Genomic DNA, 16,621 nt, shown 5'->3' with positions numbered 1-16,621 from the left:
AAAATCAGTTCTGCTCTCTTTCCAAGGACACAGCTTTCATGACTAGTGGTTTCTAAAGCAGAGGGGCTCTCCTGTGCTTTACCTGCTAGGTGAGAGCAACGGGGTTTTCAGGCATTCAAAATAAGACTAAAATGTTATTAATACATATGCAGAAAGCAGGCAAGTTTTATGTTAGAAGCAACTAGCTAGATTCTACGATGTCCTTCCTGGAAAGTTTTTTCTTGCCTTAAATTTGTCAAAAATGTTTGATGTTTTAACAAGGAACAAAACCACACCCATAGCTAGAAGAAAGGTGCGCTCTGTGCTTGCCACCCATTTTACACATTGTAATGTTTTGCTTTTCAACAGGATATACATATATAATTATTAAATATACACATTTTATATATATATAAACTCTCTATATAAAAAGATCTTACTGATAAGTTAAAAAAACACATGATCCAAGATGTTATATAATCATGAACGTGGGCAATGTAATTAAAAATAAACCAATGAAATATCTGATCTAAGAAAAACTGCATGTGGGGTTTTTTAGCTAGAAAGTAACTCTACAACAAGTGAGGAACTCAAAGGCAATTCAGCTGAATAACTGGCAAAATACAATCTGAGCAAGTGATTGTCTTTCTAAACTAACAACTCTGCTCAAGGAAATTTATAAAGGTAAAACATCCCATAAAGCAAAGTTACTTGAAATTAAGAGGTAGGAAGAAAATCAGTGTAAAACTATGAGCTAAGATCGGAATAACAGCAGGCAAATTTTACAGCTGTGAGTGGATGGTAGGTGACAAAGCCGCTTTAAATGCTGGACAAAAGTCACTGGAGGCAAGGCAGGCCGAAAAAGAGCCCAATGTGTTTGTACAATGGCTCACAAGAGGCTCCTGAGGGAAAGGGAAATGGCAACAGAAATACCTACGGTAGCTGCAAATGCAGAAGGACAGCAGGGCCCCATCGTAGGTGAAGTCAGTCACACAATAAAGGTGACAAGGAAAACATACGGTGCCCCAGACAGAAACCAGCACGCAGACAAAAATGTGAAATGACAAGGATAACCAAGACATCCCAATAATTGGGATCAAGAAAAGGAAATGACCACCTTGAATACATTTCTCTAATAAAGTTTGTTATTCATGTGTCCAGCTATGAAAAATCCCATGAAGAGTGACACTGACCATTTTAAACTATGAAAATTACAATTTAGAAAACTAATAAGAAATTAAATACTATAGAATCTCTTCTCTCCTTAGCTGGCTTGGCAACCTATTAAAATCTGCTTTCCTGGGCTTGTCGAGGAGCACATTTCTTTTCCTGCTTTTCCCCCTTATATTAGAACTATGAACAGCAACTTCCTATTACTCCCATTATTTCCTCTCCATTCACTGTTGCTCTCATTTCTACATTAGCACTAATGCAAAAAACACTGCAAATCATGCACAGACTAAGCTTTAAAAAATTAAGGTGGGTATTTGTCAACTTTTAAATCCCTCTGTTAAACAAACAAACAAACAAAAAAAACGGAACTCGCACAACCAGGAATCCATCAGTAACGGAAAGAGCAATGCAAGGAATCTATAGACCCATCCTCAGAGAACTATGAACAGGGAAAAGAAAACTCTATGAAGAATTCTGTCCTTGCTTGTTATTTGAAGGCAGAAAAAAAACGTGAAACAAAAAGTCTGAGGAGAAAATTAGAAGCAGCTTTCAAAATAACACCACACAAAACACCACTGTGTTAGGAGGGGGAAAGGAGAAGGGGGAGGAAGAAAAAGGGAGAGGGGAAAAAAGAAAAAAAATTGGGAAAAAAAAGGAAAAAAAAGGAGAAAAAATCCAATCCAACTGCTGAAGTGCTAGGATATTTAATACTGCCAACTCACAAACCTGTCAAATGGTTTCCTCCCATAAACTATGCTTCTTTCTTTAATACTACAGTCCTTCTGAAAAGGGGAGGCAGAAGAAAAATGATTGCACTGAATTTGCATAACTACACAACACAGGAGATTTATGAGCATTTTCTAACAACCAAATCAGCCAAACAAATTGTCTGCAGAACTGCAACAGTAAGCTATTGGGGTTCTTACTGTCGGCAACATCACAAGTGGGTTGGGAGAATCAAATCTTTTATTATAAAAATCAATCACAATTCCCATTCTGTTCCTCAATCCCTAAAAAAAAAAAAAAAAACCTAAAAAACCTGAGTGCTGCTAATTTAGCCTTCTCATTGAAGAATGAATACCAGATAAAAAGGGAACCGACAGCTGGCCCAGAGCCAAAAAGAAAGCTTTCAGGCGCAAAAATTGCCGAGAACAATGTTTGTTCTGCACTCAGATATTTTTTTACATGCAACTTTGTACAGACAAGACAGGCATATCTGACAACATGGCTAAGAATACACATTTATGATGGAAGATACCACCTTTTAAAAGGAGAAATAAATTAGAGATTAACGCCTTTTTATGCAAGCTGCAAAGAGAAGAATCCCTGGAGCAATTCAATTCAGCACAAGGAACAAGGTTTCTTTCAAAAAGTCACCCTTTAACTGGGAAGGGCGCTTCTTTGCAGGGAGTCTGAACTGAGAAATACGCAGCTCCTTGCTTTCTATTTATAGTCATTCAAGCAGTGAATAGTCTCATTCCAAATGCCACAAGGCATACTCACAACCTTTTATTCCAGAGACCTGATTTGTGTTTCATTTCAAAAAGTCCAGCCCGATTAAAAAAAAAAAAAAAAAAAAAGAGGGGGAGGAAGAGAGAGAAACGGCAACGAAACAGAAACACTTTTTTTCCCCAACTTTTCCTTTATGAAGTTGGTGCTGGAGAGTGTGGAAAAGAGGGGTTTTTTTTAGAAACTTCCCTATGGGAAGGAAAAAAAAGTGTGAGCTTTGGAAGCGCATGCATTTTTACTCATTAACACTGAATACCAGTTGCCCTGCAATTTAAGCAAGTCTGAGGGAAGGAGGAAAAGGAGTGAGGGGTGAGAGCATTTCAATTACTTGGCTTTGAAGGACCCTTCTGAATGAGAAAGAGACAGAAAACACTTGTCAAATGCAAGTTCAAGTGAAAGCCACTTCTGCCAATGAAGTGTGCAGATGGCTGTGGGGGTTCCGCTGAACCCTAACTGGGCCTCTATTATGTCTTTATTGCTCACAAAAAGGCAAGGGTCACCTTCAGTTTAGAATAAGTTAGCATCCTTTCCCACAGAATGACTCTGGTCAATCAAGCCAAGCAAAGGAAGTCTTCCTTTGAGTGACTGCTATCCCATCAGCGCACTGAAGAATTTTTAGAAAGGCTAAATAGACACAAAAACCTTTGGTCTCATCTACACTACAGACATTTATCAGAGAAATTTCCCACCATTGCAGGCAATCTTGGGAGAACTAGGGTAGGCTGGTGGTGTCTGTCATGTATGTCTGTTAAATTTCTTTCTTGTTAGGGCTGGATGACACAAGTCTAAAAATGGTACTGACAGCTTTCAAAATTTCACTAATAAGACGTGGCATGAAAAGCAAGTTCTACACCTCTATTTTTGACGTGCGTTCTTCAGAACCACGGGAACTCAGCAGGCTAGCCCACCACATCAGGTCTCCTGTTTCTAATAGCATCCAGGATCACATGTTTCACAACTAAAGGTTGCAGAAATTTCTGTCGATATGGTACCACAACCCTCTCCCAGCGTTGGGCAAGACAATCCAGCTGGTGCTTTCCAACGTTACCTTCTGTGGTGCTGTGAAATACCATCACCAATGCAGAACCCTTAAAAAAAACAACAAAGCTGAAAGAGAAGGTGGCTAGATTCTGTGTTTGTGGCCCAAACCCCTGTATTCCTCATCTGAAAAGCTCACACCTATGGTCACTGAACACCAAAAAGGGTGCAGTGTCCTCCTCAGCAGGTTCAGAGGATTACACACAAGAAGGTGAGTTCCAGACACTGAAAGGTCAAGCATCTCCAACACTTCCCTTCCAAAACAGCAATAGAAAAATAAGAGCAAGGGAAGGACTTTTTCCCCGTGAAAAGTTAGTTCCCAAATTACAGTGACAAACCAACCTACCCAGTGTGGTACATTGTACATATTGACACAACTATCCCCAAAGGATCAGAGAAACAGGTCTCTCTCAACACTGCTGTAAGACAGTATTCATGGGATCACAACTCCTGAGCAGCACAAACTACCTTCCCTCTAGGTCAGAGGTAAGCTGTATGGCAAAGCTCAGTATTATTCTTGAAAGCAAACAGGAGAAAGCAGGGAAACAAAAACAAAAAGAAGAATAGTATTTAAAGACATTTCCTTATAGCTATTGGCAAACAATACAGCAAGTAACTTCAAGAAGGTTACTAAGTTAAAGACTCTCTTAACTATTCTACCTGCTAGCCTGACAAAGAAACTCCGAGTTACTCCAACTTCCATAGAAGCTGCCTTTTTCTCAGCAGCTGGAAAAAGATGTACTTGTTCTGTGCCAGAAAAGACATGAGGTTCTCATAAAAGGGGCCCCATTTCCACACTTCATAGGTACAGAAGCCTTCCTATCACTAAATACAAAATCCCTTTTAAATACAGGAAGTTGACCCCAGCAAGGGAAGTAAAGCAGAATTCTCCCCTTAGCAAGCGGAAAAGGGTGATTTGATATCAGATAGCCTAAAATAATTCTTCAGGGAGAAAGGAGAGCCAGCGGAAAAGGGAGATTTGATATCAGATAGCCTAAAATAATTCTTCAGGGAGAAAGGAGAGCCTCAAGCATGTAAAACTCAAATAATTCTTCAACTTTGTAGTTTAATACATCCTCAGGATTTCCTCTTGATAAATATAGCAAAAGCTGCACATACAGAAGCAATTCCTGAACACTCCACAAAGACCAAATTTAGAAGCTGTCTATCAGTTGCTCAGTTTTTAAGTCATCCCTTTAAAATAGTAGTACAAACCAATACAGTCCCTGGAAAATTGACAAGATTTAGAGGTCTTTATGACTACACAGCAACCCTAATAAATCATGAATGGTTGTAGATGAAAGTAAATTCAGAGAGATACAAATTCCACTATGGAAAGACTCAAACGAATATTTAAACTGGCAGCTGCCAGTATTTGTGGATTTTTCACTTTGAAGCTAATGGATACAGTATCATGCTGGGCATATAAAAGTTTGGAAGAATCCCTGATCAAGAGCATACTATGGAGGATTATTCAATCAAATCAGTATTTGAGACTCTTCTACTAGTGCATTAAGTGGCACGACTAACACAGGCCACATCATCTCCTGTATGCTCTACTTGGGTCAAGAAGCTCACGCTGTGACTGCTTCCACACACGCGGGTTTTGATGCAAGGCTGGTTTCACTCTACTTCTTTACAGATGAACATTTCTGGCTATTTATGATGCTGAAGGCAAGGCCAACAAATATGAACCTTTTACTTGGAGCAGAGAGAACTGAACATTTTGATGATGTTTATTTTCTGGACATTGGGAAAAGAAGGGAGGAGGGGAGATTAATCCAGTACCTCAAGCCCAATCCTTTAAAAAAAATATATATCTTTACTACGGAAAAGATTCACCTTTACTGTGGAGAATCCCTTTATGCTCAACAGTCTTCACTTCAGACATGCAGCTGCCTTATCCATATGCATGGACTAGACTATGAAGAAAAGAACCGGAGTCTTGAATTTGATTTGAAGTTATCTGGGAAATCTCAGCTTAAAGAACTAAGACTGTGCTCATGGCACTACATGTTGCTGAGGAGACACGATACAACATTTTCAGTCCATGATGATTGTTTTGAGGACTGAAGCCTCCACACTCCTGTCTATGGGGCTGCTGCATTTCAGCCAAAAGGTGATAAAGACAAGACAAATTGAGGCTAGGTCATCATTCACCTGCAGATGCACCCCCCATCCCATCCCATCGACTGCTGAAGAACAGAAAACTATATGTATCTCCAAGACCACTAACGAACACAGGCTGGAACTGGCCAAAGTTTGGATGTGTCCCTCATACCAAACACTTTCCTGTTCAACACTGTCACACTTCTCTCTTGCTCAGGGCTCAGTTGACTCCGAATGCTGAAAAGCAACAGGAGGAAATTCCCCTTGATAAGTTTATCTTCCGTTTGGTCAATGAGTGTCTCTGCTCTGTGAACACCTCCTTACTACATAGCTTAGGGCAGAAAGGTGCAACACTCAGGTTCTCATCAGCTAAAGCATCTCATTTTGTGATCCTGGCTCTCACTTTCTTCAGCAACTCCCACACTTTGTAACAGTCCTCTTAAAAGTAAACAAAGCTCATTTGGTGCAAGGTATAAAATAACATACTGAAATTCCTCATTAAGCAGTAAGCAAAACACAGACAACTCTATCTTGTAATTAGAAAGAGTGGAGCTAGAAGGCTCTATGCTCCTATGGGCATTGCATGTTAGGAGGTAGAGGCTGTATGTATTTCTGTGTTCCAGGAAAAGACAGTCTCACACCAGGAAATCATGAACCACAGTTCAGGGTTTAGAAGCATGTAACACAGCCAAAGGAGTCTAAATTCATAAGAAACCATTATGATCTGAAATCCCTCAGCAGTCTGACCTGCTGACCATTACATCATCTCTGTACATCATCTCAGCAGTCTCTGTTCCCCACTACAGGCTGGTGTGTACAAAACTGGACCAACTGCAATGTCATTTCTATGGTATCAAAATATTTAAGAAAGATCATTCCAAATATGCCGGAGCAGAAAACTCTAAATCCTTTCAGCAGAGGAAGCTGAGACTCCTCTAACAACCCTGCCAGTCTGAACTGAGGTGCTTATTCTTGACTCCAAAGCTGGTGATGAGTCTGATGGTGCAAAGAGAACACAGCCAACAGACAGATGAGAGTGGGGATTCCTGAAGAGGAGAGAATAAAAGACCCTCTTCCCCTAGCTGCTAGGTTTCCTTATTCTTCCTAAAGGTACACACCCCCTTTTCACTGAAGAAGCCCTGTCAGTCTTTATATAGTTTTGTAGAATTAGCAAGAATCTGTTCTATTCTTTATGCAACTCTCCACGGATATTTGTAACTGTCATCATTAAAGCACTGAAGTCAAAGATACAGCTCTCTTCCCTCCCAGAGAGTCTGTGTTCAATGCCAGCAGTGTCCTTCGGGGAAAAGCAAATCATAACTAATTTGTCATCAGTCTTAATAAAGTCCAAGAACTGGCAGAATCCTGCAACAACACTTTAAGATAGTCCTTCCTCCAAATGACTCCTCCTACCCATTCCACAGTGACTATCTGGCTGCTGGTAAAAATTCAGTCCCAAGTATCCTCTTTATCACTAGTACAGATCATTCCCCTTCAGAGTCTTAAAAGACAGTCAGGTCTTTGGACACTGCTACAAATACAGTTCTCGTGGTTATGTTTGCTGAGCAGCTCCCTTCACGTAAAACAAAAAAATCCATCTACCTACAACAGACACGTGCTTGCTTGTTCTTCAAGCAAAACACAGCAATACAGAGGCCTAACAGCTACTGCAAACTAATAAAAACATAGTGCTATATCATGCTCACAAACCACACACACAATTTTCCACAAAAACCATACCCAGAGGCCACAAACATGTACACATGTCACTCCCCCAACAACACAGCTTAATCCCAGGCAGGAGAGTAGTGCAGTGCAAAAGAAAAAAGTAGAAATGGCACTAAGAGCAGTGTTCAAAGGAGCAGCCCAGGCCGCAGGAATACGCCACTGAACAGGGCCTATACCCTTTGCTAGCCCAATTCTGACATAGGCTATTCAACATTAACCAGTTATATGTCAATATAGTATCACAAAGTGTCCATGTATCACTTTAGATGTTTGGCACTTGTAAATTATATCCTTTCTAGATGCAAGTGTATTGGAAGCAAAGAGCATAGGATATGCTTCATCTAGGGACCACAGTATAAACTTCAATTGCTAACTTACTTCTAACACTCAGGTTAGCTGACATTTCTCTGACACAGTCCTGAATCAAACCAGATGTCACTGAGGAGTTTCAAAAAAAATCACTGAAATTAAGGCTCCCTCACTATCATGAATTTAAGTGATTTTATTACTGCAGATGTCTACTTAGACCAGTATCTATTCTTTAGACCAAGGAATCCTGTATTTCTTATTTCTACATCCATTTCACTTTTCTGTTCTCTTGTATTAATACAAAAATCCAGTGTGGGGATTATTTACATTAATGTAAATACAAACTAGGCCTTCTGAAATACACATACATTTACAGAAAAATGATGCTCTGAGTTTTATATTTCTAATTAGCATGTGGTGACAAGTTTGAATTCATTGTTCTCTCTCTGAGATTTGCCTCTTTCAATAAATCAGTCCAGAATATGTCCCGAGTAATTTATTACACCACAGACTTTTTAATCCTTTGTTAAAAAATGACAGTGCAAAGAAACACACAAATGTATTGGTTATGAGAATGCATCTTGTGTAAATTAAATATTGCATTTTTTAGGTCAAATGACTGGAAAACAAAGTGTAATATGTGAAGTACACTTGGACTTGTTTAGAAAAAGCAGCCTTAAAGTAGTTCAGTTGTTAATTTTTCCCCACAGTACAACTGACTTCTGCAAAGCCTACTCCAACTTAAGTAGGAAATTGTTCCAAATGTCCTTTTACACTACTTAAGCAGAATGTAATCAACAACAAATGAATTATAAAGATTGTTTCTTTAAATTTTAAGGACAGCCCACATAACTGCATCTTGAAAAATTCTTTCAGTGAACTCCAGGACTGTCATCAGGTGCTGACTTACACTTCAGACTTAAATACCCTACAAACTTGCAAAGAATTACTGCACACAATTTAGAGTCTTCTGCAAAGACAGATGAAGGATATTTGTCAACAGAGGGGAGGAGGGGGGGACACACAAGGCAAAGATGCCGGAAGAGATAATCTCATAACATTTATTCCAAGAATATTGCACAAACTTAAGTAAAATGCATACATAATAACAGACACCTGAGAATTCAGTAATTGCTCATTATACAGTTATACCGTAGGCACTTTAAGCAAATGTTGAAGAAATAATACATGGGAAAACCTGGCTAACCACAGAATTGTTTTTAAGGAGAATTAGGAAACTCTACACGTGGATGCCATTGGGTCTTTGCTTCCCTCTCTACTGGAACCCTGTAATCCTTATTAATCTGCTGTTTGTTCCTGGAAAATACCTTTTCTCTGTCAGTAAAATCTCGAGTTCTGTTGGATTAATCCATGTCCCTTACCCATAGCTGCAGCCATGCAGACAAACACATGATTTCAACAGACATGACTCAAAATTTGCTATATATTTTTCCTTGCCATACACTTTGCCAAACTAACTTTAAAAGAAAAATAAAATTAAAAGCTGGGAACAATGTTACCACAGGGTGCCAAATTTGCAGCGAAAGCCCCATAGGCTCCTGTCACGCAAAATTTTGACAAGCCTTGCCAAATGGTTTCTTCAGGATGCAAACTGCTTGCAAAGTGACTGAGCCCTTTGTGTCGCAGCTGACTGCTGCAGATAGGAAGGTTAGGAAATGGTTTTTGCCAGGAAAGGGTTTTCACCGTGTTAAGTTTTACATGCACAAATAAGAACACACTCTCCTTCTACAGGATGCTGCCTGGTACTCTCAGCAGCTCTGCAGCATTTCTTCTCTAATTGTGGAAGATCACACCCAAAAGTAATGCCAAAATGTGTTACCAAAACAAACAAAAAACAAACCAGAGACATTTACATTGCATTTCAAACCCAAAGTCCAGCAAAAAAACAGATGTCTTCAGCTTATCAAATTTCCAAGTTGTACAAAGTGCAGTCGCTGTTTAAGAACTTCATATATGAACAGGTCTTCCCAGGGAGAGTAAGATGACTCCCTGCAGATCTAAAATACCAGAAACCAGAGCAGAATACCAAGCAGAGATATGCACAAGTTATATTCACTCTTGTTTTTTGCTATATGGAAAGCAACTGAAGGCATACTATGTGATGAAAGCAATTTTCATCTACACATAGTTTGTCAGAAAGCTGCAGAGAGTAGTGCATTTTACATTACTGGGCATCAGTCTTAATACTACTTCTTCCCTGACAGGCTTTATCCAACCATGTTCTGCACAGTAGCAGAGATAATGGTTTCAGTTCATTGTATTTTGCAATTTCTACACAGTGAGCCTGGGACATTTTGAGGCAGGTGAAAGTAGATGCATAGAGGAAGGCAGGGGAGATGGGAATTTTCTCCTTTACCTTACACCTGTCACAGATTTTTGGTCTCTGGAAGATTTCTAGGTCCTTCAGGAAATCTGGGACTGCAGTTTTTAGATGAGAAAACTGTCAAGTGATAGCACTGCAAAAGCCCAAGAGAAACGAATAGCTCTGAAAAGAAGGCAATGGGAGTAGCAGATGCACCTTAAAATAGAGTTACAGCTTACGATCTACCATCCCACCCCTGCTGGTTTTAGGTGTTAACATAAACTAAATTTATCCAGTAACAGGCTTCAAGGTAGTTTTAGGTGCTTGCCAGGAAAAAGAAAAATCCTAATACTCAACTAGGTCAACTATAGTATAAAATATAAACATATACCCTCAACTTGGAGTCAGCTGTCTTCTGTTTCTGACAAGCTGTGGATGCAACAGCCATACAGACACATACAGAACAAATCACAGAGACACCAGCTGCACCAAGCAAGCCACTTAAATGCCATGCTCTTGGCAACAGAACACATGCATGAGAGGAGTTTATGCTGAATAACTTCAATCACAAGTAAAAGTGGAAATGCCCCACCCTCATTCACCACACAGTGGGGTTTCATGTGTACTGGGGCCAGCAGAGTAGCACAAACCATGGCTTACTGGGACAACCTAGGGTATCGGAGAACCTCCCAAATAGAAATCTTGCAGGAAAGGGCTGTTAGGTTACAAATATAATACAACCCATCAGATCAATTTCCTTCTATTCCAAAATATTTTGTTAGTGCACTTTTTCCATTTTGCAGTACAGGAGTATTAAAGAAAAAAAAGCTCTATTAGAGATTAGGCTCAAACCAACCAGTATCTGAGCTGCGTCAGCGACTGGTTAAGTCACACAGTTCTTTCCCACGTGAGCAGAATATACGGACATGACTGGCACGTCTTCCAAAATGGAAATTGAAAGTTTGTTTTCTAACAGAAGTTCTGCAATAGATATCTAACATCCATTTCTGCTGATAACATGCCAGGGCCATTTTAACTTGTGCCAGTTCAGAATGGACACTAACAGACCCCTCCACAGCATGGTTCAAAACTGCAGGCAAACACATAGGATTTTTTTCATCATCTTACCCAAAACAGGCTTATTGAGATATTTGTAAATACAGCCTCAGGAAGAGTCTGTTCGTGATAGCTAACAAAAGTAAACTCCAAGCATAAAGTGAAAAACTGCAGAAGGGAAAAAAAAAAAGGGGGGAAGGGTGGAGGAAGACTTAAACTGAGAATATTTACACCTGTTTTAATCTAAGAAAATGTGGAATTCGTTGCTAGGAACATGGAGATTTCACTCTTTGTGTTAACAATTAAAACAGGGTTGCACAATATATAGGAATCAACGTATCTACAGATGTCACAATCCACTTCACATAAAGAATAGATTCTGTGTGCAAGACCAAGTGAACCACACTATTTTTGCAAATAGAAGAGAACCATAAAAAGTAAGTATAATAAGCAAAAGAAAAACTGAGGGAGTAGAAAATCCTTACTTTGGCTTCTCTGATTTTCCTAAACTTTGATGTCAAACCAGACAGCATCAATGGCTTCGCTGCTTTTACAATGAAGTGAGACAGACTGACTAGACCACTTAAGCCCACAAAACCCAACTACAATCCCACCTGGAAAAGGTGGCATCTGGAACATTCCCTGTCCTGCAGGCTGAAAGGTCAAGGGGGACAGGATCTCCCTGACAGTCATCAAGGCCAGTACTTGGCAACTGCCAAACACTGAAGTTACATTTCTGGAGCTAGCAGACAGTCTTGCTTCCCCTCTTCCCAAGGGCCAAACCCTCAGAGCACAGCCATTGCTCACAATTTATCTAAAAATGTTGCATATGCTACTCCCCAAAACAACATGAGAACTCAATTGGCTTCACAGACCGTGACGAAGGGCAAAATTTCTATGTTGCTTTTCTTAAGATATCGGTACAGAAACAGAGTGTTGTAACATCACAGTCAAAACATGACTTCGGCAAACTAGCTTATACCATAGGAAGAAAATTTTTAATTATTGCTTTATAGAGAAAAAACATTTTGGGGGGTCTTTACTCTCACATTCTGGTTTGATAATTGTTTTAATGAATTGATTTCAACTAGCTAGTTATTCCCCTCATGTTACTTTCAAGCTAATTCAAATTCCCTGGAGAATTCCCTCTTCAAATTACAGTACTCAGAGATAATTATTTAGCACCTTTAAGTTTCAAACTGTTCTTCCAACATCTTTGTGGAAAATAAACAACTGCTTCATGGTAAGAACATACTACAGCCAGGTCAAGGGACTTATGGCCACTGGTCACCTAGAGCTTAACAAGACATTAAAAAGGAGTACTTGTCTAGCTGACAAATCTAATGATAACAGATATGAATTTTTGAATTTGCCTGATCTCAGGTCACATCTCATGCTGTCACCCAAACCTCTGAATTAATCATCACCTACTATAGCAACTTAGACTGAGGTTCAAAACCCAGTTTTTCCTTCTCAGAAACAGGAGCACAAGTGGCCAGTAATCAAATGCACTTCTTAAATAACTATTTTATTTAGAAACTGAGCACTGAGGGTGGTGATCAACACAACAGGATCTTAAGCAACTGAGATTGCCTCACAACATCTGTGTGATATATCTGGATCTGTATCCATATTCTCTATCCATACCCTCAGTTGTCTCAAATTAAATGGACACACTCATGAAAGTAAGCCCACTACCACAAACAGGTCTTCAGCAACTCCATGAACACATCAAAACCAAATGTATAAAATGGCTATATATCAGTATTCCCAGATTACACAAAAGCTATGTGCCCTTCTATATCACATTATCAAACTCTATCAATTTGCCAAATCTCCTCTCAGTTGAATACTGTTAATAATTCACTGAAACCTCAGAATCTCATGAACAAATGCTCAGAAGCCCAAAAAATCTTTGCTCCAGAGCTTCATTCTAATGCTTTTAATTATTTAATTCATCACCTTCTGCTCAGAGTGACATCAATCCCAGTGACTCTGGGACATCATTCTCCGCAGCGATATCTAAGACTTGTTTCAATTCTGTGCCAGCACAATTACTTTTTTAGATTAAGATTTATTTATGGAATACTAATGCAAAAATAACGGGAAAAAGCTATCTCCTTTAGGAGAATGTCTCTTGAAACATCTGTGGCCTCCCTGGTGCAATTGCTAATGTCCATGACTAGACCAGTACAGATGCCTGCTTTGACCATATTTTTAAATTTAAGCAGTGAATCTCCAGAGACACTTCACCACCTTACTCCGGGGAGCACTTTGTAACAAACACCCAGATAATGTCCAACTTTGTCTAGTGTTTGAGCAATAGGTAGACAGGATGATTTTTTTGCATTTTTAAGAAAATTCTTCCCAAAGAAAGGGGGGCATAGGGAAAACAGACCGTGCTCTATCAGACATTCTTTAAACAATTAAGAAATACTAAACAACGTCATAAGTGTTTATCCAACATGGTGAAGGACTTCCCCACTTCAAATTCAGAGGTAGAATGCCTGTATCATTTTCAAAGCAGGCAGTACATTAAAAACAACTTCTTGTCCATGAACCTGGATTCCACATAGTCATTAAGGTCCCGAAATATGGCTCTCTAGGGCCCCCATATCCACCTTCTCCTGTACACCTTGCATCAACTCTTTTGCAGGCAGTAATTTTAGATACTTGTTCCAAGCACCATGGAAAAGTCAAAACACCTTTTGAAGAGGTCATACCTGAGTGTCTCAATTTGTCACAAAAGCCTCAGGTAAAACCTGAGATTTCAAGCCATTAAATTACACTTGTAGTGATGTAAACATAACAAACATAACATTTCTTGCAAAAGTTTTCTGAACCACATGAATGTGTTTCCTTTCTTCTCAAATATATCTTGTTATGCTAAATATCATGTTAATATTAATGAAACAACAAACTCCTCAAAAAATGGACAAAAGTATTCGAGACAAAGCGGCACATGAGAACAGCACTTGTTTTCTAAGAACGCACATAAGTATGGCTGTATTACTCACCTCAATTTTATCTGTTTTTGCATCTCCCCAGTATAGCTTGTCTTTTTCAAGATCCAGTGCCAAGCCATTAGGCCAACCTAGGGATGTATTAACCAGAACTCGCCTTTCTGAGCCATCCAGATAAGCACATTCTATCTTTGGACTTTCACCCCAGTCGGTCCAATACATATACCTGTAAAAAAATGAGGGGAAACAGTCAATGCACATAACGTACAAGATGAAAAAGTGTCAAGATCTGTCCTGCTTTTGGAAGAACTTTCTAACTTTCTGCTTCCCAAACTGGAGCAAACAAGCCAACTCAAACTGTAATCAGCAGTGAGAATATAAAGTCTGAGCATTAAATAAATTAAACTATTAAAAATGTGCAGTGGCCCAACCCTTTCATAGTTAGGATAACACTGAAGAAGCAACGAAAATTCAACCCAACACACAATGTACAGGTTCACTGAAGAACACTATATTTAAAAGTCACATCTTATACACAGATTATCAAAGGGATAAAGCATGGCAAAGCCTGTTATTTCCAGAACATTTGACAAATAATACACACATAATCTCATAATTTGCAGATTTTCAGTTTCAGCAGACCATAAACTTGATCCAAATATTATCACAGGGCTATCAAAAACCACAGAACTTACCCCATGACAGGATTGAGCACTATTGCTCGAGGTTCATCTAGGTTTTCTGAGATAAGGATCTTTCTTGATGTTCCATTCAACCGGGTCACTTCAATGCGGTCAGTTCCAGTATCAGTCCAGTAGAGATTCCTTGCCACCCAATCCACAGCAATACCATCTGGATGGTTGATTTCTGTGGTTACCAGAGTCTGTGCTCCAGAGCCATCAAGGTAGGCCCGACGGATTGCCCGGACATCATCATCAGTCCAGTAAATGTAGCCTTCCACAGGATCATAGTCTATGGCAATTGCATGTCTGATATTGTCTATCTGCAGAATAATGTCAGTGAAATCTGGCATGTCCAGGGATATTCTCCTCAAGTCTGTCCTTCTAGCAAGCAGTAAGACTTCTTCAGCACCTGGGGAAAAAAGCATTCATGGTATTATTTCCTTTGCTATTGATGTGAACACTTCAATACAGCACAGCAGGCTGTGAACTGTCACTGACACTATAAAAATAAGAGATTTCTTTAAAATAAGGACATCAAACTTTCTCTGAAATATAAACTTGTCTGAGTAGGAAGTTATTCCTAATCAGTTCTTCTCAACTAGCTACTTGTGCTGGCACTCTTATCTCACAATGACAGCATCTCTCTCCCAGCCTCCTAAACCAATATGGAACATGCCAATCACCATCTTAAAAAAAATAAATCAGTGGGGATAGGTCCAAATATTTCATCACATTATACAAAATTCCTCAGCTCAGCCAAACTTCCCACTAGCTGCATCAGTGCATTAGACATGGTTTTCACACAAGCTCTACATAATAAATGACAAGGGCTAACAGAAGACTTGAGTATTTTGTAAACAAATTACATTAATGATTTGCTCCAGACAGCCCAACAAGAAAGCAAGTTGCAACTAATCATCTGGCCAGAGTTGATGCAAAACTAATTCTAAGGCAATAGGATTGTTTGTTGTTCTTTTCTCTCCTCTATTCTTCCTCCCCACTGGAAAGTTTCACTGCTTGCGGGGAGGGTGCCAAACAACAACCTGGAGCACATTTCAAAGACAAATGGCATCTTCAGTGTCATTTTTCTGGCAACTTCTTTTATCAGTATAAAACCAGGACACACAGCAAAACATCCAGTTTCTTAGCACATTTTCCCCACATTCACCCATGCATGCTTCAGCATAAATAGAGCAATATGAGTATGTGTCTTTTTCCTACTCTGTTACTAAATCAATGTTGAGTACTTTGAAAACTGACAAGGGGTTTTTATCGTTTAGCAACACTGAAAAACTAGAAATCAAACCAAAGTCACTTGTCCTGTTTCATTCAGACCAACAAACAACAGAAGGAGGTTTTAACTTCCAGTTCCCACCAACAGCCCAGACTGAAAGCAAATGGCCAATATGGGACATAGCTTTTGAGCCTATTAAGAATAACAGAAATTCAAATCCTCATGAAAATATTATTCTAGAAATAATTCACACCTAGGAATGCATATGGAGTTCTGGAGACTCAGAAGTTGAATCTGTTGCACATCAAAATGAAATTCATGTTCACTTTGGGAGATGGGGTATGCTATGCTGCTATTTGCTTTTGGGTTTGGAAGTCAGACCTTAATCTCCAAATCGTATCTCAGAAGCTCTGAAAAGAAACAGTGCTCAGGCTGCAAATACACAATAAAACGATGTAGCAAAGCAGTGTTGTAACATCACCCAAACAAGTTTGCTACTCAACACAAAGGACACACT

General features: G+C 39.3%; 1 protein-coding gene across 1 annotated transcript in view; it reads right to left on the bottom strand.

The window, feature by feature from the left end:
* The window catches only part of LRP5 (LDL receptor related protein 5), a 160,495-nt gene that overhangs the window by 70,014 nt on the left and 73,860 nt on the right, over positions 1 to 16,621 (bottom strand). The window contains exons 6-7 of the mRNA XM_074918436.1: positions 14,883 to 15,279; positions 14,242 to 14,413 (exon numbers count right to left, since the gene is read on the bottom strand). Coding sequence (XP_074774537.1) covers positions 14,242 to 14,413; positions 14,883 to 15,279 — 569 coding nt within the window. The remainder of the gene's footprint in view (positions 1 to 14,241; positions 14,414 to 14,882; positions 15,280 to 16,621) is intronic.

This window comes from Athene noctua, chromosome 14 (genome assembly GCF_965140245.1).
Source record: "Athene noctua chromosome 14, bAthNoc1.hap1.1, whole genome shotgun sequence".
Taxonomy (NCBI): Eukaryota; Metazoa; Chordata; class Aves; order Strigiformes; family Strigidae; genus Athene; species Athene noctua.
Note: the sequence above shows the minus strand (reverse complement) of the source record. Positions and strands in the feature narration are given on the sequence as shown.